Here is a 17,289-nt window from a genome sequence, read left to right as displayed (position 1 = left end):
GGGCGTGTCGTGTCGGTGTCGACATCTGACAATGTTCTGTCTGGGGCATTGGGCACTGGCATTGGGGTTGCTGCTATATTCCTGCGCAATTGGCGTCCGCAGAGATCGCTGACACCGCCGCACACGAACCGTGCGGGTCGGGGGTGAACGAAGCGGTGGCAGCCTGTTTCGTCAACCAAACGAAGCCATTTTAAGGAAATCGGCCACTGACGCCGCCCCTGCCTTCGTAAGACACGAGCGCTGCGTGTGCGGCTTGTATGTCCAAGCAGTCAACTCGGCCGCATGAGCGTGCCGCATGAGTGAGTGGAACATAGTTAGACCCCTCGGGGCGCTGCCGCCCCCGTGTGGTAAGCTACCCATTATAAGGCCGAGAGTTGGAGGTTATTAGGGGGCGGTTGGGGCAGAAGGCAGCAGCGGTAGGCTCCGGGGTGCGAGTCTGGGTGCGTGTGTGCGGGCGATAGGCGCTTAGTGGTTTTAGAGCCGCCGCTCGCTAGTGAAATACCGACTTCCCTAGCACCTTAGTACCTAGAGATAGAGCCACTACAACTGATACCCTAATAATTTACCCTCGGCCGGAAGCGGAAGGTTGAGAGTCGGTTCTCATTACTCTCAGGAATGCAGCTTCAACTGAGCAATGTGTAACTCCGTTAAGAACTAATGTCTACCAATCTACCATCCCATTTACAGCAACCACTCACCCTGCAGCGTGGAACCGGCGCCAGGCTGAGTCGTCGTCGTCAACAGCAGGAGCACGAACGCGACCTGCGCGCGCGGCCCAGCCACACCCGGCGGAAAACGCAAGGTCCTCGCATTATAGGATGCAGAAAGCATAGCAGTGAGCCAACGGCCATGTGCCCATCGAGCAGCACATAAATCACACTGCGAGCAACCCGCCCAGCAGTAATGCCGCCCAGTAATGCCCAGTAATGCCCGCCCTTCAGCAGTAATGCCACGCACTACACATGTTGCGCCAGCGCTCACCAGCATGTTCAAAGCACCAGTTGGCTTCACCCTCAATGTGTGAGGAGTAGGGGTCACGCGGCGGCGGTCGCCGAGCGCGTTTGAGGCCGCACACATTAGTAGTGCTGCTGGCGAAAGGCGTGTGCAGGCCCCGTAAAGTATAACAGTGATGCAAATCAAGCGGTCATCATAAGTACAATAGACGGCAACAGAAGGTATTGAAAGCAAACGCCGGCAGCAGCAGCCAATGTATGGACCGTCCTTGATTGCTTGCTTCCTGGTTATGATAACTGTATAAGAGCTATTCAAACCAATGATTTAGGTTCCTTCAACGGCGGCATGAAGTACGCCGCGGCGGCCCCATGGGGCCCCGCCCTGGATGGCCATAGGGCGGCCGCGGGATGGGTGCGAGCGAATCCGAGCGAGCGAATGTCTATCTTGACTAGCTGCTATGTTGCCCTCACTCGGCACAATTCGGTTGTAGGGAGGTATGGTGTGGCCACATATGAGGGATCTGAGCAGCGTTTTTGGGCTGAGCCCCCCCAACCTCCCGACTGTCCTTCGCCCCCACGCTTCTCAAAACCAGGGGGGGGGCGAAGCCCCCCAGGATTGCCCCTGTCCGTGACTGCCTGCCTGCCTGCCTGCCCTGCGTGCCTGCCTGCGTCGACAAAAAGTGCCAGGATGGGGCTCGTGTACAGGTAGCCGGGTAGCCAGCAAGGTTCACACTGTACTCCTGCCCCCTCCGTCCCCAGGTGTGTGCGAAGTGCGGGCGGCGCTCAGTGCTCGTATCTTCCATCTACACTGTAGAAATCTGCCCGAAATCCGCCGAAGGCGGAGAAAAATTCTTGGGTTTGGGTGCCGCGCATCTACGCAGGTGTAGACGGTTTTGGCCGGTTTTGGCGCAAAAATGGGGGAAGCGTAGACGTTTTGGGGGGCTTGGGGTCTTAAGTGTAGATGCCGCGGTCAGGGTCATCTACGCATGTGTAGATGCCGGGTGCCTGAGGGCATCTACAAGATACGAGCACTGGCGGCGCTTGCTCGGCGACGGGCAGCGCTGCCTGCAGGCCAGGGCTCCTATCTTAATGTCTCCAGACATTAATTGGCCATTTTGGCCGTTTCCTAGACATTCCTCCCGGGGACTAATGTCTGAGGCAAGACATTGTTCGCCCGGTTTTGGGACGGGTTTTGTCCGAATTCCTATGGAGAAGCCCCCAAACCGGCACGTGCCCAGACAAAAGACGGCGGCCACCCGGCCGTTTTTGTCTGGAGCTAGACATTACCCCAAAAACGAGATACGACCCCTGTGTGGGACTTTCGTCCCAGCCACTTTTGTGGGGTTTCTCCTACAGCCCACCCGGGGCAGCCACCCATTGCCCTGAAAACAAGATACGACCCCTGCTGCAGGCGGTCGTACCATGGGGGGGGGCTCACGTGCTCACCAAGTCCAAGTGTGCAACCACTGCGGGATGGTGTGGGTGAGTCCACTTTGTGGGCGGGCGGCTGGCTGGGTGATGGATGGGTGGCTGCGTGGCGGCTCAGTGGGGCTCAGTGGGTGATGGCTGGCTGGGTGACGGCTCAGTGGGACTCAGTGGGGCTCAGTCGTGAGCTCAGTGGGGCTCAGTGGGTGATGGCTGGGTGCCGTGACGGCTGGGTTAGCTCAGTCGTGGGCTCAGTGGGACTCACTCACTCTACCCTCCCGACGGTGCAGGGACGTGACGTCAACTCCGCAACCAACATCCGGCACGCGCTGGTGGCGATGCTGCTGGCCCTACCGTTCCAGCGATGGGGCACAAGCGACCTGCATCGCTGCAGACTGGCGGCGGCGCGCGGCGGCGGTGGCAGCGGTGGCGGCGGCGGCGGCGGCAGCAGCGGCGGCGGCGGCGGCAGCTGCAGGGGCGCGTGCGCACATCTTGGTAGCGAAGGGGGCGGGAAAGGCCACGTGGAGGAGGAGAGCGCAGCGCCGCCCAAGAAGCGGCGCAAGCGCGCAGGCTGAGGAGCCGGCTGGTGTCTAGGTACGTAGCGGTCCGCGGTGGAGCTGGCAGGGCTTGCGTAGCGGCATGACAAGTAGCGCGGCTGTTGACAAGTGTGCCGCGTCTGGCTGTGGTTAGTTGGCTCTGCTATGGCATCGCGACTGCTAGATAGGCACCTGGTTTGGCTATGTGCCTGTGGAAACCGACCCCGGCTATGTCCGGGCGATGAGGTTGTTTGGCCTCAGACTGTGGAGGGGCTCAGCCCCTTTTCCCGTGACCGGGGAACACTTGTCTATAAGTAAACCCGTATTTTGGGCCTATAGCTAGCATGCTGCGGTCAGGCAGGAGGGCGTTATGGCAGCAGGTAGGACAGGTATCACTTAGGTGGTTGGCATGCCCCGGCCCACGCAGGAGGCGCCGCGCACCTAAAGGTTTCAAAAAGCGGCAGATGACGGAAAGTTGCTCAACACGTGTTCCCCGCCCCCGCCCCCGCCCCCGCGGACTACGTACACAATGCAGAAGAGGCCCCAGCGGAGGGATGCAGTACCGCTCGCCCGGCCAAATTCCGGGGGTGTCCCCCGGGCACACATCCTGAGCCGCGAGATATTCTTACCTGGCCCGGCGACATTATTTCCCAGCCGGCCCGGCCGCATCCCTACCTGGCCCGGCCGAATCCCGACATGCCCCGGCCGAATCCCCTACCTGGCCCGGCCAATCCCTACCTCCCCCCGCGAAATCCCCAGCTGCCCCAGCCAAATCCCCCATCTAGCGCAGCCAGATCCGCACCTGCCCGAGCCAGCTGCCCTACTTGGCGGGGCCCTATTGCTTTGCCTGTCCACGCACGCTGTATGCTCCACCCGGGCCCAGGAGCATCTCAGGCGCCGTCACCCGCCCCATCACCCCTTCCCCTAGGCCTACACCCCTAGTCCTACCACCTTCCCCATCACCTACAGACACAAGGCAGTCTCCATCATATCAGGGCAGGTATTACGGAGGGCATGAGCACGCATGGTCCCGATCAGCGAGCGAGCGAATGAAGCAGGGAGGGAGGGGAACTTGATGTGACTGCTAAAGTTTAGTCGCATTCCCACAGTAAAGTTTTGTTATGGCAGCAGGGTCACGCGTGTTTCCGGGCACTGTTCCGGCGCTTGTCAGGAACTGGCTCAGCCCAATATCTCCTCGCTCGCCCTTCCACCACACCTGCGCCCTCCGTACGCCGCGCTCGCCCTGCTGCACCCCAACCCCGTCGTCGCCGTGGCCACCGTTGATGTCGCCGTCGAGCCGGCCCCCACGCCCCCGTCCACCCGCGCCGCCGCCGACGCCCCTACAGCCGCGCCCGCCGCCGCCGCCCTCACAGCCGCGCCAGCCCCCGCCGCCCGTGCAGCTGCGCCAGGCCCCGCCACCGCCACCCCCTCCACCCCACCCCGCTTCACCGCCGCAGCCGCGTCGCGGCCTGCCGCCCGTGCACCCCACGCGCACGCACCCGCCCAGGGCGCGCGCCGCCGCCCACGTCACCTCCACGCCTCCGTCTCGCGCCGCCGTCGCCCCAACCGCCGCGCCAGCCCCAGCCGCCGCCGCCGCCTCCCTCGCCCCATCCCGCACCGCCTTCGCAGCCCCGTCGCCCCCGCCAGCCCGTGCAGCCCGCGCGCACACAACCGCCCGGGGCGCCGCCGCCGACACTGCGGCCACACCGTCGCCGACGAGCGCCGCCGCCGCACCTAACGACGCGCCCGCCCCCGCCGCCCATGCGCTGCCGCCCGACCCCGCCGTACACGTCAGCGCCACCGGGCCCCCCTTCGGCGCCAAAGCCACTCCCGCCGCGGCCGCCCCAGCCACCCTTGCGAACGCCACCCGCCCCATCCCGCCCTCTGCCGCCACCGACGGCCCCACCACTGCCACTGGGCCCTCGACGGCTGGCGCGGCATGCCGCAGGGCCCCCGCCACCCCCACCGACGCCGCCGCCGTCTGTGCAGCCACCCACACCCGCCTTGCCCGTCCGCTAGCGTGTCTCGCCGCCCTCAGCGGCCGACGCCGCGCCCCGGCCGCCAACTGCGGCGTCGACCCTGGGGACCCGCGACGAATGGCGCACCCCACCACAGCCCGCCCAGCCGCCGCCGCCCACCCCGACACAGCCGCCGCCGGCCCAGTCGCGCCGCCACCCCACCCAGCCCCCGGCCCCACCCCGCCCACGCCCACGGCCCCGCAGCCCCCATCCTACCCGCCCCCATCCCCGCCGCCGCCCTCGCCGCCGCCCCGCCCCATCCCCGCCGCCGCCGCCGCCGCCGCCCCCGCCGCCGCCCCCATCCCCGCCGCCGCCTCCGCCGCCCCCGTCGCGCCCGCTGCTGGCCCCGGGCCGCCCCCAGCCCCCGCCCAGCACCAGTACTACGCCACCGCAACCGTCGACCAGATGCACGCCGCCCTCACACAGCAAAACGCGACCCTGGCCCAAGCAGGCATCTCCCAGCTGCAGTATGAATCACCATGAAAATGCACAAGACGCCGCCCGGTCTGCGCTTCTTGGCGTGCTCCCACGCCTGCCCAGTCACCGCCATCAGCGACGTCGTCACCGCCAGCCTTCGCACGCTCGCCGACGCCTTCCGCAACATGTGGCGTGACCGCATCGGCACGGATCCCTGCTTCTGCCTCCACTCTGGCGCGGTCATGGACTCCGTCTACGCCTTTAATGTGCAACAGCTACCACGCTCTAGCGTCACCGCGCCCCAGGCTTTCGACTTTGCTCGGCTCTACACCAACATCCCCCATGCAGAGCTTGCCGACACCATGGCGTCTCTCATCACCGCCACGCTCGCACATGCCCAGCGCGTGGCCATCGCAGTGACCGTCACGCCGCCCAAGACGCCCGACGGCCGCCGCAAGTACGAAGCCACACTGCTGACTTCCGACGCCGCCCACAATGCGCCTGCCTACCGGCGGCGCGACCCCGCCCATGACCGACGTCGCCGTCCACACCTTCACGCGCGACCAGTTCCTGGTCCTGTTCCGGAGCCAGGTCTGCTCCACGTTCATCCGGTTCGGCACGTTCGCCCTCGTCCGGCAAACGTGCGGCATCCCCATGGGCATCTCCGCTGCCCTCTTCATTGCCAACCTCTTCCTCGCATGGTTTGAGTACTGGTTCTTGACACAGCCCGCCGCCACCGCTCAGCGCCAGCGTGGCTTGCACGCCTTCGATCTCACCAAGCGGTACCTGCTGGACGACTTGTTGGCCCTCAACAACCCCTTCATCACCCGCCTCCTCAGCGTGGACCAGCGATACGCCGGGCTACACGGGCTGTACCCCGCCTCACTGCAGGTGGAGGCGCAGTCGCACCCCCATCTGCAAGCGCAGCTGGCCGCCGGCACCGCCGCCATGCCGTTCCGGGACATCTTGCTCATCCTGCGCACCACGCCAGCCGGCCACGCGCGCATCACCACACGCCTGTACGACAAGGCTGGGTGCAGCCGGTGTTTGACGGTGTGCGCCTGTCCCGCTTCATTGGTACGGACAGCAAAGTCAATGAAGCCAGCAAGCGCGCGCAACATCTTCACGGGCCAGTTTCAGCGCCTGCGGCGGCGTGTCGTCACGGAGGTTGAGAACTTCGCCTTTGAGACCGCCAATCTCATCACCGCCCTGGCGCGCATGGGCTACCGGCGGCCCCGCCTCTTGGGCGATCTTCAGCGCATGCTGCAGCGCACGCCTGAAGCCTACTACGTGCAACGACTCCAGCGGCACCGCCCCGAATACGCCGACTTAGTGGGCCTCACCCGCCAGTACCTCGCCGGCCGCCTCCGCTTCGACAGCACCGCCAGCCCCGTGGAATTGACGCAGTCGCATTATTGGTGATTATTGCGTTTACTCCTTTCTGTCTAATTGGTTTTGTGTTCATGCGCCGCCGCCCCCGCGGCCGCCCTGGCTACGTGCCGCCGCCCCCGCGGCCGCCCTGGCGACGCGCCGCCGCCGCCCCCGCCGCGGCCGCCGCCTCGGCTACCAGGGGTCGTATCTTGTTTTCGGGGTATTCTAGCTCCAGACAAAAACGGCCGGGTGGCCGCCGTCTTTTGTCTGGGCACATGGCGGTTTGGGGGCTTCTCCATAGGAATTCGGACAAAACCGGTCCCAAACCCGGGCCAACAAAGTCTCGCCCCAGACATTAGCCCCCGGAAGGAATGTCTAGGAAACGGCCAAAATGGCCAATTAATGTCTGGAGACATTAAGATACGAGCCCTGTCGGCTACGTGCCGCCGCCCCCGCGGCCGCCTTGGTCACGTGCCGCCACTCCCATGGCGGCATGTCGCCGCCGCGTCATCCCAAAAAGGAGTATTCGTTGCGGGCGTGCGCGGCGGCGGCCTCCCAACCCATACGCAGCCCTCTGGAGATGACGATACCAGCGATACCGGCTGATCCAAGGGCTTCAGTGTGTTGAGTTTTGTGTGCCTTGCTTGCGTGCAGTGCCCCTAGCCCGCGCATGCACACCCCACTAACGCACCTGCCCCCACCCGGCCGGCAGCCGCCGCCCCGTGCGGCTGCCGGTTTCATGATGACGGGTGTGGGGAACCGCAATGCGGTCCGCACCCGTCACCTGCCTGCTGTTTGCACCCTTGCCTCATTGTCTGCGTTTGCTTGTGTCCCTTGCCGCCCCTTCGGAGGTTTCGTTTGTGTTTACTGCTTGTGGCTTCCTGGTGTCGCACGGCATGCACCGCACGCGCCAATGCCGACCGCAGTGCGACCGGGATGAGCCATGCAGCGATCGCGCTGTCGTTACTTCCTCGGCCGCCCGGCGCCCTTGCTCATTTAACCGCATCCATCACTTCTCCGTACTGAGTGTTCTTCGTTTAGCCACCCCACGCAGCGCACAGCCACAGCCCGCAGCCCGGCTCGCGCACCATGTCCTCGCGGTTGCTTGGGGGTTGACGTTGCTTGCCTCGCGCCTAGCGCCATAGCTTCTACGCTGCAGTGCATCACGCCTCCTGTCCCTCCCTCTCATACATGTATGTCGTGCTGGGCACCGGTGGCGCTGGTGTTCTCCAGGTTGGTTTCGGGCGCATCCTTTCTGGTAGTCCCAAGCAACGCCAGCCCGGCCGCCGTCGTCCAGCCCAGCCATCCCAATACAGCAGCCGCCTTCCGTCAGCCAGCCATGGGCGCGACCGTCCACAGCGTTTACCGTCGGTTACGAGGTAACATGTGAATTCGCAACTTGCGCTACTGACTGCCTACTCTCGTGCCGCCTGCAAGCCCACTCCGCCTTCCGCTCTGGTCGTGAGCATTAGTTCCGCAACACTCCTCAATAGACTTACTTGCTTTGGGTTTGGTCAAGCGCTACTGCGTTAGCCCTCTTGCTTACAAAGTTCCGGTTATCGCCTATACATGGCGTGAACCAAACACATCATGTTGCTCATGTGGGAACGCGTTGTCGTTGGCAGCAGCACCTCGCCCGGGTGCCCCGAGTCGGAACAGTACCATAGACACAGTGCGCTGGCTTGGTAACCAAGCCGTAACGCGCATTTCACCATGGCCGCGTCCATGCATGATTCCAGCAATCCCCTTCTTGCACACCGCACAAGCGTGACGCCTGCACATCCTCACCCTACGAACTCGTAACTCGGACAACCATGCGTTGCACAGCCGCCAGCACCACCACACCGTCTGCAGTACCGGCACCGCCACCTCGCCAATCCCCAGGAGCCCCTTGGTGCCTGAGGCCTCAAGCTAGCGGCCCGCTCACAGGTTGCTTAACCCTTTTGCTGAACAGCCTCCTACTGAGTAGCTAGGAGGCAGTTTGCCGTGTTTGGCGCGTTCAGCAGCCGTTCAGTAGCCGTTCCGCTTGTCGCACACGTTGGCCAGCGGCTGCCCCGCCAGGAAGCGGCCCATGTTCTCGATGAAGAAGTCCAGGCTCTCAAACTGCGCATGGGAAGTGAAACCGGGGCAGCGCAGTAGCGCGGAGTACATCATGGCGAAGACGAACCGGCGGCTAAGCACACATACGGGAACACGGCAATGGCCAGCAGCAAAGCTACGGTTGGGATAAGCCGCAGTGGTGTGCACACCACCAGTACAGAAGGGTCGCGTGCGGGGCCCTGCCCAAACGTAAGGTCACTCAATCCCGTTCAAGACACAGCTGCCCCGACACCCATTGCCAGCTACACCCGCCGCCGCGGAAGCAGCCCCCACCTGGAACTCCTTGGTCCGGTCCGCGCAGTGTGGCGACATCAGGACGTTGTCCAGCCCCCACAGCGGCGAGTCGGCCGGCAGAGGCTCCGTCTCAAACACGTCCAGCGCCGCGCCGCGGATGCGGCCCTCCTGAAGGGCTGTTGTGGATGCGCGATTGCGGGGAAGGAGGGTGGTGGAGAGGGGAGTCAAAGAGTGGTGGAGAGGGGAGTGGCGGAGGGGCTTGCAAGTGCCCGCTAGCGCATATGCCACATTTTGTCGCCTATACATGGCACAAGCACCCAGCCCGACCCCGCCCCCAGTCCTCCCACTGGCTCCAGCACACTGCTTACTTGCCGCCGCTACTACGCCCCAACACACAGCCGCTTCCGCCGCACACGGCCGCCCTCGCCGCAAACGACAGGTCCTGACATACACGGCCGCTCCCGCCGCACACGTACCCGCTATGAGCGCCTTCTCGTCAACGCACTTGCCGCGGCCCAGGTTGATAAAGACACTGTGTGGCCGCATGGCCGCGATGGCAGCAGCGCCCACCTGCAAGTGCACGGCACCGTGGTTTGGCACACCGTGTGTCAGCTCAGGGCATGGCAGGCCGGAGGCGACAGGACGCAGAAAACCCAAAGTACACGTCTGCAGTGCGGTGGGCCCTAGACGGCGCTCGTAAGACGCGGCACAACAGGTAAGATGCAAATGCAGCCTCTGCCAGCCACACTGGGTGCTCGGGCATCGTGCTTGGGGGACAAGAGGAAGCAAGAGCTGCGCCCGCCCCGCCCCGCCACGCACCATTTTGTCAGTGGCGGGTGTGTGTGGCGTGGCCATCACCACATAGTCGGACGCGGCCATGAGCTCCTGCAGCTGGTCCGGCGAGTACATCCTCTCCTGCAGCAGCGCGTCAGCGAGGCAGCGGGGCCGGGATTTGGGGCCGGGATTGGAGCAGGCAGGCGTGCAGGTGGTAAGAGAACAGGCATGGCAACAAAGCTCTTCGATGGGCTCTTCGGCGGGCGTCGTTAGGCAAAAGGTTGCGCAGCCGGCTGGCACAAGCACGGAAGCAACTTAGACCCAACGCAGCAAGCCGAGACCGCCGAGACCGCCGAGATCCACCAACCCATTGCGACCCCAAGTGCTTCGCCAGTCACCTGCAGCATGGCGTGCCCAGGCGCACCCTCTTGCCGATTAGGAAGCCCCCTCACACGCGGCGCTTCTTGGTGGGCGAGACCTCGGCCTTGGTCACGGCGGACCACGCCACCCACTGCCCGAACACCCTATCCTCAAAGCAGACGCCAGCACTCACCACAATGCCCGCCGCCTGTTCCTCCGCGGACAGCTCCGTACGCCGCCGCAGCGCCACCACCCGCATGCGGAACGCCTTGGCCAGGCGCGCACACGCCTGCCCGATGTCGCCGTACCTGCCAGGGTGCCGGAGAGCGCGGGTGTGTGCACGTGTGGAGCCGTGGTATACAGATGTCTGAATGGGCACGGGTACAGGTGCGTGTGCGTGTGCGCATGCGCGCAGGAGCAACTTCAGGCGCTGCGCTCAGGGTGTGTGGGCGCTGTGGGCCGCACTCCGCCTAAGCGCTGCACCAACGTACAGTGCTTGCGATTGCAGCCCTAGGCTTCTGCCCGTGTCCTCTCTCACCCGATCACCCCAAGCGTCTTCCCGCGCAGCTCCTCCACATCGTACGGCTCCCACTTGCCCGCCGCCTGTGCGGAGCCACGGCCATGCATGAAGGTTTGCATGAAACATGGAATGTACAGCGGGCGCTTGGTTCCCGGCTTTTCGCGCCTGGTCCTCTTTGTCCCGAAGGGTTCTTCAATTGTTAACTGGTGCCTATATAAATCCCATAGCAGTTTCCCTCGAAGGCTGCACAGTATTTTGACTGATGCAGCAATCAGGAAGTTCCAGGACTCACCCCAGCCGCGCCGTCACCCCGTGCCCTACCGCCGCAGCCATCTTGCCTTGATGTGTCCGTGCCCTTTCAATCACCAAACAACCACCTCCCACCCGCCCGCCCATCCATCGTGCCCCGCCCCCCACCCAGCCAGCTGCCGGTCCCCACCTGCTGCCGGCGAAGTCGCGGCAGGTCCTTCGCGAACCAGTTGCAGGCGGTGAGGCAGTACTCGGCCAGGCTGTGACTGTACACGCCCTGCAGGTGTGAGGGCGGCAGGGCGGTTGTGGGAGTTCGAGTGGAAGGGAGGTCCGTGTGAGTGGGATGGGGAATAAGGTCACGACGTGTGGGCGCGGGCAACTGGGAACGCAAAGGTCCCATAAAGCAGCCCCGTGCGTGACGATAGCCCGCTCAAGCGCGCACAACACCGGATCCGTTTCCTGTCTCCGCTTCTTCAACGCATCACCCTGATAAGTTCATCAAGCTTCTCCCAAAACAACCATGCAAACTCCGTCACCCGTCACCACGCTCGGCGGTAACAGCAGCCGCACGCCGACGGCGCCGGATGTGCCCGCCCTGCCTGCCAAGTGCCAACCTCTGCGCACGCGCACGTGCCTTGGCGTTGGTCAGCGTGACGGGCCCCTCCACCAGCTCCGGAAACAGCAGATGTTCCAACCCCGCAGATGCACTGTGCATCCAGTTTAGGTTGGTGAGCCGCGGCCACAGAGCCTGCAGGGTCGATGGACGAGCGGGGCGGTGTGATGGGGCGGGGTGGGGGTGTGGCGCGAGTTGTGGCGCACCGCAAGCGATTGGGAGTTGCCGATTGCAGACACCGCATAGCCACGCACACAGCACTGCAACTGCTTCAGCTGCCCCACGCCACTTCTTCCGCACACCTGGTCCCGTCTCCGCGGACGCACGCCTGCGCGCGCGCACACGCCTCTCCCCCTCCCCTGGCTGGCACGCCGCGACAGCACACGCACCCGGATGTCGTCGCGCTTGCCCGCGTTCTTGCCCACTCCGCAATTGAGCAGCACGTCCACGCTCGCGCACTGCTCGGCGCTCAGGTGTGCGAAATCCTCCGGCGTCTGGCCGGTAGCCACCACCTGGACGCCCGCCGGCAGCCGCTGCAGCACCGACAGCTCAGGTGAGTCGGGCCCCGACACAACCAGCAAGTTCACTGAGGACCGTGGGGCGCCGCCCACGGTAGCGGAAGCCATAGTTACGGTGGCGCGCGATGTTGAGCAGGGGCCGCGCCTGGCTACGGGGCTGCGGGGATGACACCAGCACGAGGGGCGGGGGGTGCATGGCGAGGCACTTGGTCAGCGGTACGTGGTCAGCGGGTATTTGGGTCGCCGAGGACAGGTGAATCTCTGTTAGATGAGTCCAGCTATGTCGTGTATCCGTTGCCACACCGAGCACGGGCCAACCTGGCTCGGGAGCTTGGAATCTCCGAGCAAGCAGTTGCCCGTGAGTAGTGCGTTTTGCCCTGGAGCAGCATTGACAGTTGAAGATTGCCCTTGATGATTGAATCTGCCCACAGGGCAGCCTGAACCGAGCTTGTTAAAGGCCCATGCAAGCGTACGATGGTCGCTTTGCTTTGCTTTCACCTCGTTGCCCATAGAACTGCCTTCATAATTGCTTTGTGCTACAGTTTTCGCCCAATTGTTCTGTCGGCCGACTCGGAATACGCCAGCTTTTAATAGAACTTTTGTCCTTGAACCAACCGGGTCCGCAGCATCTCCACAATGGTTGGCTCCCGACCCCCGACATTCAAGCAGGAGCATTCCCTAGGTTGGTCATCTGCCGCTCGCTGCGCAAGCGGGGTCGCGGTCGAAATGCGTCCACCTTGCTAGGGTTTCAAACTTTGCCTTGCCGCGCCTCGCTCACAGATAAGCGGAAAGCGGAGGCCGCACGCATCAAGGAGAAGTACCCAGACCGAATTCCAGTGAGTGCCGGGGCTCAGACGCGCTTCTGACTCGGAATCTGCGTCCAGCTCCGCTGCCAGCTCCAGCGAGGCCTGACCCTCGCGCCGCTGTGTCCCTGTTGCTGAGCAGGTCATTGTCGAGAAGGCAGAGCGCAGCGATATCCCCGATATCGACAAGAAGAAGTGAGACGCGCGGGCAGTTTTGGTGTGGCCCTCGTGGGCTTGGGCGCCGCAGTGGGCCTGGCCAACCCGCCAGGACGGGTGCCACCCAAGGGACAAAATCATGTGACCCCGCTAGTGCTAGCCGTGCCTCTAGGACTGCCAGCCTGCGTGTGGTAACGTGCCCTGTGTGTCGTCAGCCTAACCCCGTAAACCTCTTGGCGTGGCCTCCCGGCCGCTGCAGGTACCTGGTGCCTTCAGACCTGACCGTCGGGCAATTTGTGTACGTCATCCGCAAGCGGATAAAGCTGAGCCCCGAGAAGGCCATCTTCATTTTCGTGAAGAACGTGCTTCCCCCGACTGGTGAGCGGGGCGTGGGCGCTGGGGCACGTGAGCGGCCTGCGCTGCTGCACGCACTGCTGGGCCATGTGTGTGTAGCACAGGCGGGGATGGGAGACCATGCAAATGCAAGTTCCGTTCACGAGCGCTGTGATGGGGTAGCACAGCTTTCGCCTCCATGCAACCCCAGCCCATGGTGAACGCCAGCTGTTGAGGCCCCGGCAGTCGGGCAGAAGCAGCAGGGCCAGAGCCGGGCGCTGTGGCACCGCCGTGTGCACCGTCGCTGTCTTTGCTCACCACGTCCTTGCGCCCCTCCTTGCAACCCACTCCTCACAGCCGCGCTCATGTCATCCATCTATGAGGACCACAAGGATGAGGACGGCTTTCTGTACATCACCTACAGCGGCGAGAACACGTTCGGTGCCGGGGAGCAGCTGCAGCTGCCTGTGGAGGAGCTGGCGTTGTGAGGGGAGCGGTTGTGCCGACAAGAGGGAGTTACTGAAGTAGCGATGGGGCAATGCAAGCGGCGAGCGCTTGCGCGGTGGTAGGTGGTTTATAGGGCATGGGGGCGCGTGGAAGCAGCTGCTGGGTGCGCGGTGTTGGCGTGTGCAGGACAGCAGGCAGAAGCGCTAGCGTGTTGTACAGTCAAGGGAACGAGGCGCAAGCGTCAGGTGGTGTGGATAAGTCCAGTTCAGGCTGTGGCTGACGGGGCCTGCGGACGCGGGGTTTGACCTGGACGATTGTGCGTGTGGAACTGATGTAGTGGCGCCACGTACCGTATTGCTGTTGCTAACGAGGTCCGGCAGCACTTAAATCTGATAATCTGTATGCAAATGGTCACCAGCCGCGGCAACGTATTCAGTTGATTGCCGCCGGCAGTTGTACAGTATCTAAAATTGTTCGGGCGATGCATGTAGACTAATGTGGGCTCAGTTTGCTTTCCTTCGGAGAGGATACTGCCTCCTCGCCTTCTCCCTGGGACAGGGCTGCGTAATGCGCTGGGAAGGCTTGCCTTGATGAGTGGTACGGGACACTTGTGGCACGTGTGGACGGTCATCGGGATTGCGCGCTTGGCGCCCAACTGGGGTACCAATGGTTATGCCATGTGTAACTGTCTGCACCAGTTGCCGTCTTCCTGATGAGCGCCCCGACATCCCGAGGCCTTTCTTATCGCCATGCAGTCATGCACGGTTAAAACCAGATGCACCATGCAGCCCACAGCTTAGAGAAAGCACCTAGAGTGCCTACGACCTACCGGAGTGCCTGTCCTACCTGGTCTGACCTACTACACCCTAAACCCAACCTGCTCAGTGCTAACACACAATATCACAACCCAAATCATTGAGACACTGGACCACCACCGCCTCAGCGCGCCCCACGCGGCCACACGGCATGCACACACATACGGCACACCTCACAGTCTCGCACTGAGGCAGGAGTGCGGCACAATGAACACCTCGCAGCGGTACACACGCGTCCATCTGTGCCAGTATCACCACACCCCCCGCGCCCCAACACCGCTGCTTAGCGCAGTGGCACTACCTGCACCTCATCTCCTCCTGCGCCTTAACTTCGTGCATCTAGCCTTCCTAATTCATATTACTCAATCTCCGCGCGCGACGCCAGCGACGCACGCTTGGCCTGCTCCTGCTTGAACTGCTTGATGATGGAGCCCAAGTCGGACACGAAGTTGCCGATGACATCCAGTTGGTGCAGTGGGTTGGACTCGGCGGGGTGGCCGATGGAGGACTTGGAGCGGCAGCGGTTGAAGATGTTGTCTGCGGACAGCACGACCTGCCCGTACTCCAGCGTGCGCTGGCTGGCAATCTGAGGTCATACAGGAGCGGAAGCAGGAGGACGCCGATCAAACGGGTGACGAGGGTAAGAAAGGGGTCAGAGATGCATGCAAAACTGGCAAATGCCCTCGCGCCAACATTCCTGACATGCTACGCGACTGCGCCATATGCCTGCGGTGCTACTGCTCCACGGCGATGTGCGCCGATGCGCCGGCGCTGCGCCCCGCGCATCCCACACTAAATGCACCGGCCGTGTCACCGGGCGCCTCACCTGCAAGCTCGAGTCCTTTTTGGCCTCCTGCACCATGGCCTCCGCCTCGTAGCCCTCCAGCTCCGTCTTCAGCTTGGCCACCTGCAGGCATGGGCAGGCAGGGCAGCAGACGGGTGTCCGGGGCACGTGTCAGGACCCGGTCAGGCGTGTACAAAGCACGACCGTGGTTGTGTGTCCCCGATGCAACCCGCCCACACACCCACGCCCACGTGTCGTGATCAGCCGGCCGCCGCACCTGGTTGTTGAGGTTTAGGATTTCGTCCGTCTTCTGCTTCACGTAGATCTGCAGCTCCGTCCGCACCTGCAGGCGCAGGCACGCAAGGCCACAGGTGCACAGCCGATGCAACAGGTTTGGACACTAATTGTGCCAGGCAGCGGAGGTGCTGAAGGCAGCCACTGTTCCATTGGTCGCAGCCAAGCCCATGGTCTGGACACACCACCGCGGCACCACCTCATCACGGAGCGTGCCTGCCTCAGCCACTGCCAGTCAACAGCGGCGTCAACCCGCCCTGCCGCTCACCGCCCACACCACACTGAGTTGTAAAGCTGCTGCCTGCTCAGCCCTCACCTTCTCCGCCAGCTCGCTGCATTTGCGCTGGTGGTCCTTCAGGTCTGCGTTGGTGGCAGACAGTGTAGCGTGCCGCAGCAACAGGTCAGCCACCTCCTGATACTCATCCGCCACCTCCAGCACGCTCTCCAGGTAGTGCTGGTACCTGCAGGCGTGTAGGCACGGCGTGACTCAGTATGCGTGCCGGGAAGCCCGTCATGGCCGCGGGCGCCATCGGAGCTCCGCGCCGCGTGGCGGGTCCAGCAGACAGCACCCCCGCATGCTCCTGAGCCGATACACACACACACGGCACGCTGGCGTGCTGCGTGCCATTGGCCGCCCACCCCCTAACACCTGCGCCAACGTCCCAACCTACAATCACTGACCCCTTACCGCATGTTCTTTTCGAGCACTTCAAGGATGCGCTCCTTCTCAGACTTCAGCTCCTCCAGCACCTCTGTAAGTTGCTCAATCTCCTTCTCCTTCTGGATACGTGCTTTAATCTCATCGTTTGCTTTCTTCTCTGCTCGTGCCCGCTTGGAATCGTTCTCTTGAAGGAACTTGCTGAAACGGATTAGGGACTCTTGCAGCTCCAAATCCTTTAGTTTCAGAGCTTCCTCTCGCCGTTTGAAGACCTCCTCTTTGCGATTGAAGTCCTGCTTCTGGGCTTCAAGCGCCTCCTGCACCTCGAACATTTGTCGCCGCTTCTCCAGCAGGCGCGTTGCTGGTGACACATGGTCTAGCACCAGCGTTTGTGGCATCATTCTGCAAGAAGCAACCGTTTGTTCAGACCAAGCCTGGATTACCCAAAACCCGCGGCATGCCGCTCGGCACACCCACTTTGCTCGCGCAGTCGCGCTGCCCTCCTCGTCCATTTGATTGTGAGCTATGCGGTGCTATGTAATTGTCTCCAGGCTGACACGCAATGGCGCTCTTCAGTGTGTCAAGCCCGCTTAGGTTACAGAAAAAAGCTTTGATACAACGAGATGCACTGTCTATGGTTGATGATATCGTAGATGGTGTGGATGATGGTCGCGGGGTTTGCTTCTGTGTGTTTGGAGTATCGCTTCGAAGCCGAGCAATTTCCCGTGTATTTCAAGTGTGCTTCATATTCAGAGCAGATGTAAGTCAAAGAATTTGGGAATATGCAACACATCTAGTCAAGTTTGATGTGCCCTCCTTCCCCCATGGTGTTGCAGGCGACGGGCGACGAGGGGCGTGGGGGAGTGCGGTGTTGGGGTCGAGTGTGCAGGGATGCGGCTTGCCACAGAGAC

The 17,289-nt window shown here is 63.1% G+C and overlaps 6 protein-coding genes across 6 annotated transcripts in view; 3 read left to right on the top strand and 3 right to left on the bottom strand.

Annotated features, from left to right (window-relative positions):
- CHLRE_16g689800v5 (uncharacterized protein) overlaps positions 1 to 17 on the bottom strand; it is a 1,882-nt gene extending 1,865 nt beyond the window's left edge. The window contains exon 1 of the mRNA XM_043071663.1: positions 1 to 17. This exon is cut by the window's left edge and continues 1,129 nt beyond it. The gene's annotated coding sequence lies outside the window, so the exon portion shown is untranslated.
- Positions 18 to 1,777: 1,760 nt separating this feature from the next.
- Positions 1,778 to 3,313, top strand: CHLRE_16g689766v5 (uncharacterized protein). Its single transcript, XM_043071662.1, has 3 exons — positions 1,778 to 2,024; positions 2,365 to 2,435; positions 2,669 to 3,313. Exons 2-3 carry the CDS (start codon positions 2,427 to 2,429, stop codon positions 2,951 to 2,953), a joined length of 294 nt encoding a protein of 97 aa, XP_042915781.1. The 5' UTR covers positions 1,778 to 2,024; positions 2,365 to 2,426; the 3' UTR covers positions 2,954 to 3,313.
- A 2,044-nt stretch (positions 3,314 to 5,357) lies between these two features.
- On the top strand, positions 5,358 to 6,803 carry CHLRE_16g689733v5 (uncharacterized protein). The gene is made up of 2 exons (XM_043071660.1): positions 5,358 to 5,813; positions 5,917 to 6,803. The coding sequence occupies exons 1-2, from the start codon at positions 5,418 to 5,420 to the stop codon at positions 6,769 to 6,771; spliced, it is 1,251 nt and encodes a 416-aa protein (XP_042915780.1). The 5' UTR covers positions 5,358 to 5,417; the 3' UTR covers positions 6,772 to 6,803.
- Positions 6,804 to 7,945: 1,142 nt separating this feature from the next.
- Positions 7,946 to 12,507, bottom strand: CHLRE_16g689700v5 (uncharacterized protein). The gene is made up of 10 exons (XM_043071659.1): positions 12,407 to 12,507; positions 11,960 to 12,245; positions 11,592 to 11,705; positions 11,148 to 11,234; positions 10,727 to 10,791; positions 10,382 to 10,496; positions 9,874 to 9,969; positions 9,531 to 9,624; positions 9,094 to 9,230; positions 7,946 to 8,823 (listed from the first exon to the last, which is right to left on the bottom strand). The coding sequence occupies exons 1-10, from the start codon at positions 12,475 to 12,477 to the stop codon at positions 8,731 to 8,733; spliced, it is 1,158 nt and encodes a 385-aa protein (XP_042915779.1). The 5' UTR covers positions 12,478 to 12,507; the 3' UTR covers positions 7,946 to 8,730.
- Positions 12,508 to 12,607: 100 nt separating this feature from the next.
- On the top strand, positions 12,608 to 14,533 carry CHLRE_16g689650v5 (uncharacterized protein). The gene is made up of 5 exons (XM_001699138.2): positions 12,608 to 12,770; positions 12,869 to 12,924; positions 13,034 to 13,086; positions 13,307 to 13,425; positions 13,738 to 14,533. Exons 1-5 carry the CDS (start codon positions 12,725 to 12,727, stop codon positions 13,866 to 13,868), a joined length of 405 nt encoding a protein of 134 aa, XP_001699190.1. The 5' UTR covers positions 12,608 to 12,724; the 3' UTR covers positions 13,869 to 14,533.
- Positions 14,534 to 14,535: 2 nt separating this feature from the next.
- CHLRE_16g689600v5 (uncharacterized protein) lies at positions 14,536 to 17,115 on the bottom strand. Its single transcript, XM_001699198.2, has 6 exons — positions 16,856 to 17,115; positions 16,409 to 16,780; positions 16,037 to 16,181; positions 15,704 to 15,769; positions 15,469 to 15,549; positions 14,536 to 15,228 (listed from the first exon to the last, which is right to left on the bottom strand). The coding sequence occupies exons 1-6, from the start codon at positions 16,888 to 16,890 to the stop codon at positions 15,001 to 15,003; spliced, it is 927 nt and encodes a 308-aa protein (XP_001699250.2). The 5' UTR covers positions 16,891 to 17,115; the 3' UTR covers positions 14,536 to 15,000.
- Positions 17,116 to 17,289: the final 174 nt, after the last annotated feature.

Source organism: Chlamydomonas reinhardtii, chromosome 16, assembly GCF_000002595.2.
Source record: "Chlamydomonas reinhardtii strain CC-503 cw92 mt+ chromosome 16, whole genome shotgun sequence".
Lineage (NCBI taxonomy): Eukaryota > Viridiplantae > Chlorophyta > Chlorophyceae > Chlamydomonadales > Chlamydomonadaceae > Chlamydomonas > Chlamydomonas reinhardtii.
This window is presented reverse-complemented; position numbering and strand designations above follow the sequence as displayed.

Bases quoted from the DNA above. Each gene is read 5' to 3' on its own strand.
- CHLRE_16g689650v5 (XM_001699138.2), top strand. From the start codon at position 12,725: ATGGTTGGCTCCCGACCCCCGACATTCAAGCAGGAGCATTCCCTAG. The intron at 12,771-12,868 runs GTTGGTCATCTG...CCTCGCTCACAG, and splicing joins CAAGCAGGAGCATTCCCTAG to ATAAGCGGAAAGCGGAGGCC. The intron at 13,426-13,737 runs GTGAGCGGGGCG...CACTCCTCACAG, and splicing joins GAACGTGCTTCCCCCGACTG to CCGCGCTCATGTCATCCATC.
- CHLRE_16g689700v5 (XM_043071659.1), bottom strand. From the start codon at position 12,477: ATGCTGCTCCAGGGCAAAACGCACTACTCACGGGCAACTGCTTGCTCG. The intron at 9,625-9,873 runs GTGCGTGGCGGG...GTGCACTTGCAG, and splicing joins CACCCGCCACTGACAAAATG to GTGGGCGCTGCTGCCATCGC. The intron at 8,824-9,093 runs GTGGGGGCTGCT...TCCCATGCGCAG, and splicing joins ACCGGACCAAGGAGTTCCAG to TTTGAGAGCCTGGACTTCTT.
- CHLRE_16g689733v5 (XM_043071660.1), top strand. From the start codon at position 5,418: ATGCACAAGACGCCGCCCGGTCTGCGCTTCTTGGCGTGCTCCCACGCC. The intron at 5,814-5,916 runs GCCACACTGCTG...ACGCGCGACCAG, and splicing joins ACGGCCGCCGCAAGTACGAA to TTCCTGGTCCTGTTCCGGAG.
- CHLRE_16g689600v5 (XM_001699198.2), bottom strand. From the start codon at position 16,890: ATGGACGAGGAGGGCAGCGCGACTGCGCGAGCAAA. The intron at 16,781-16,855 runs GTGGGTGTGCCG...TGCTTCTTGCAG, and splicing joins AGCGCGACTGCGCGAGCAAA to AATGATGCCACAAACGCTGG. The intron at 15,550-15,703 runs GTGCGGCGGCCG...CCATGCCTGCAG, and splicing joins TCCTAAACCTCAACAACCAG to GTGGCCAAGCTGAAGACGGA.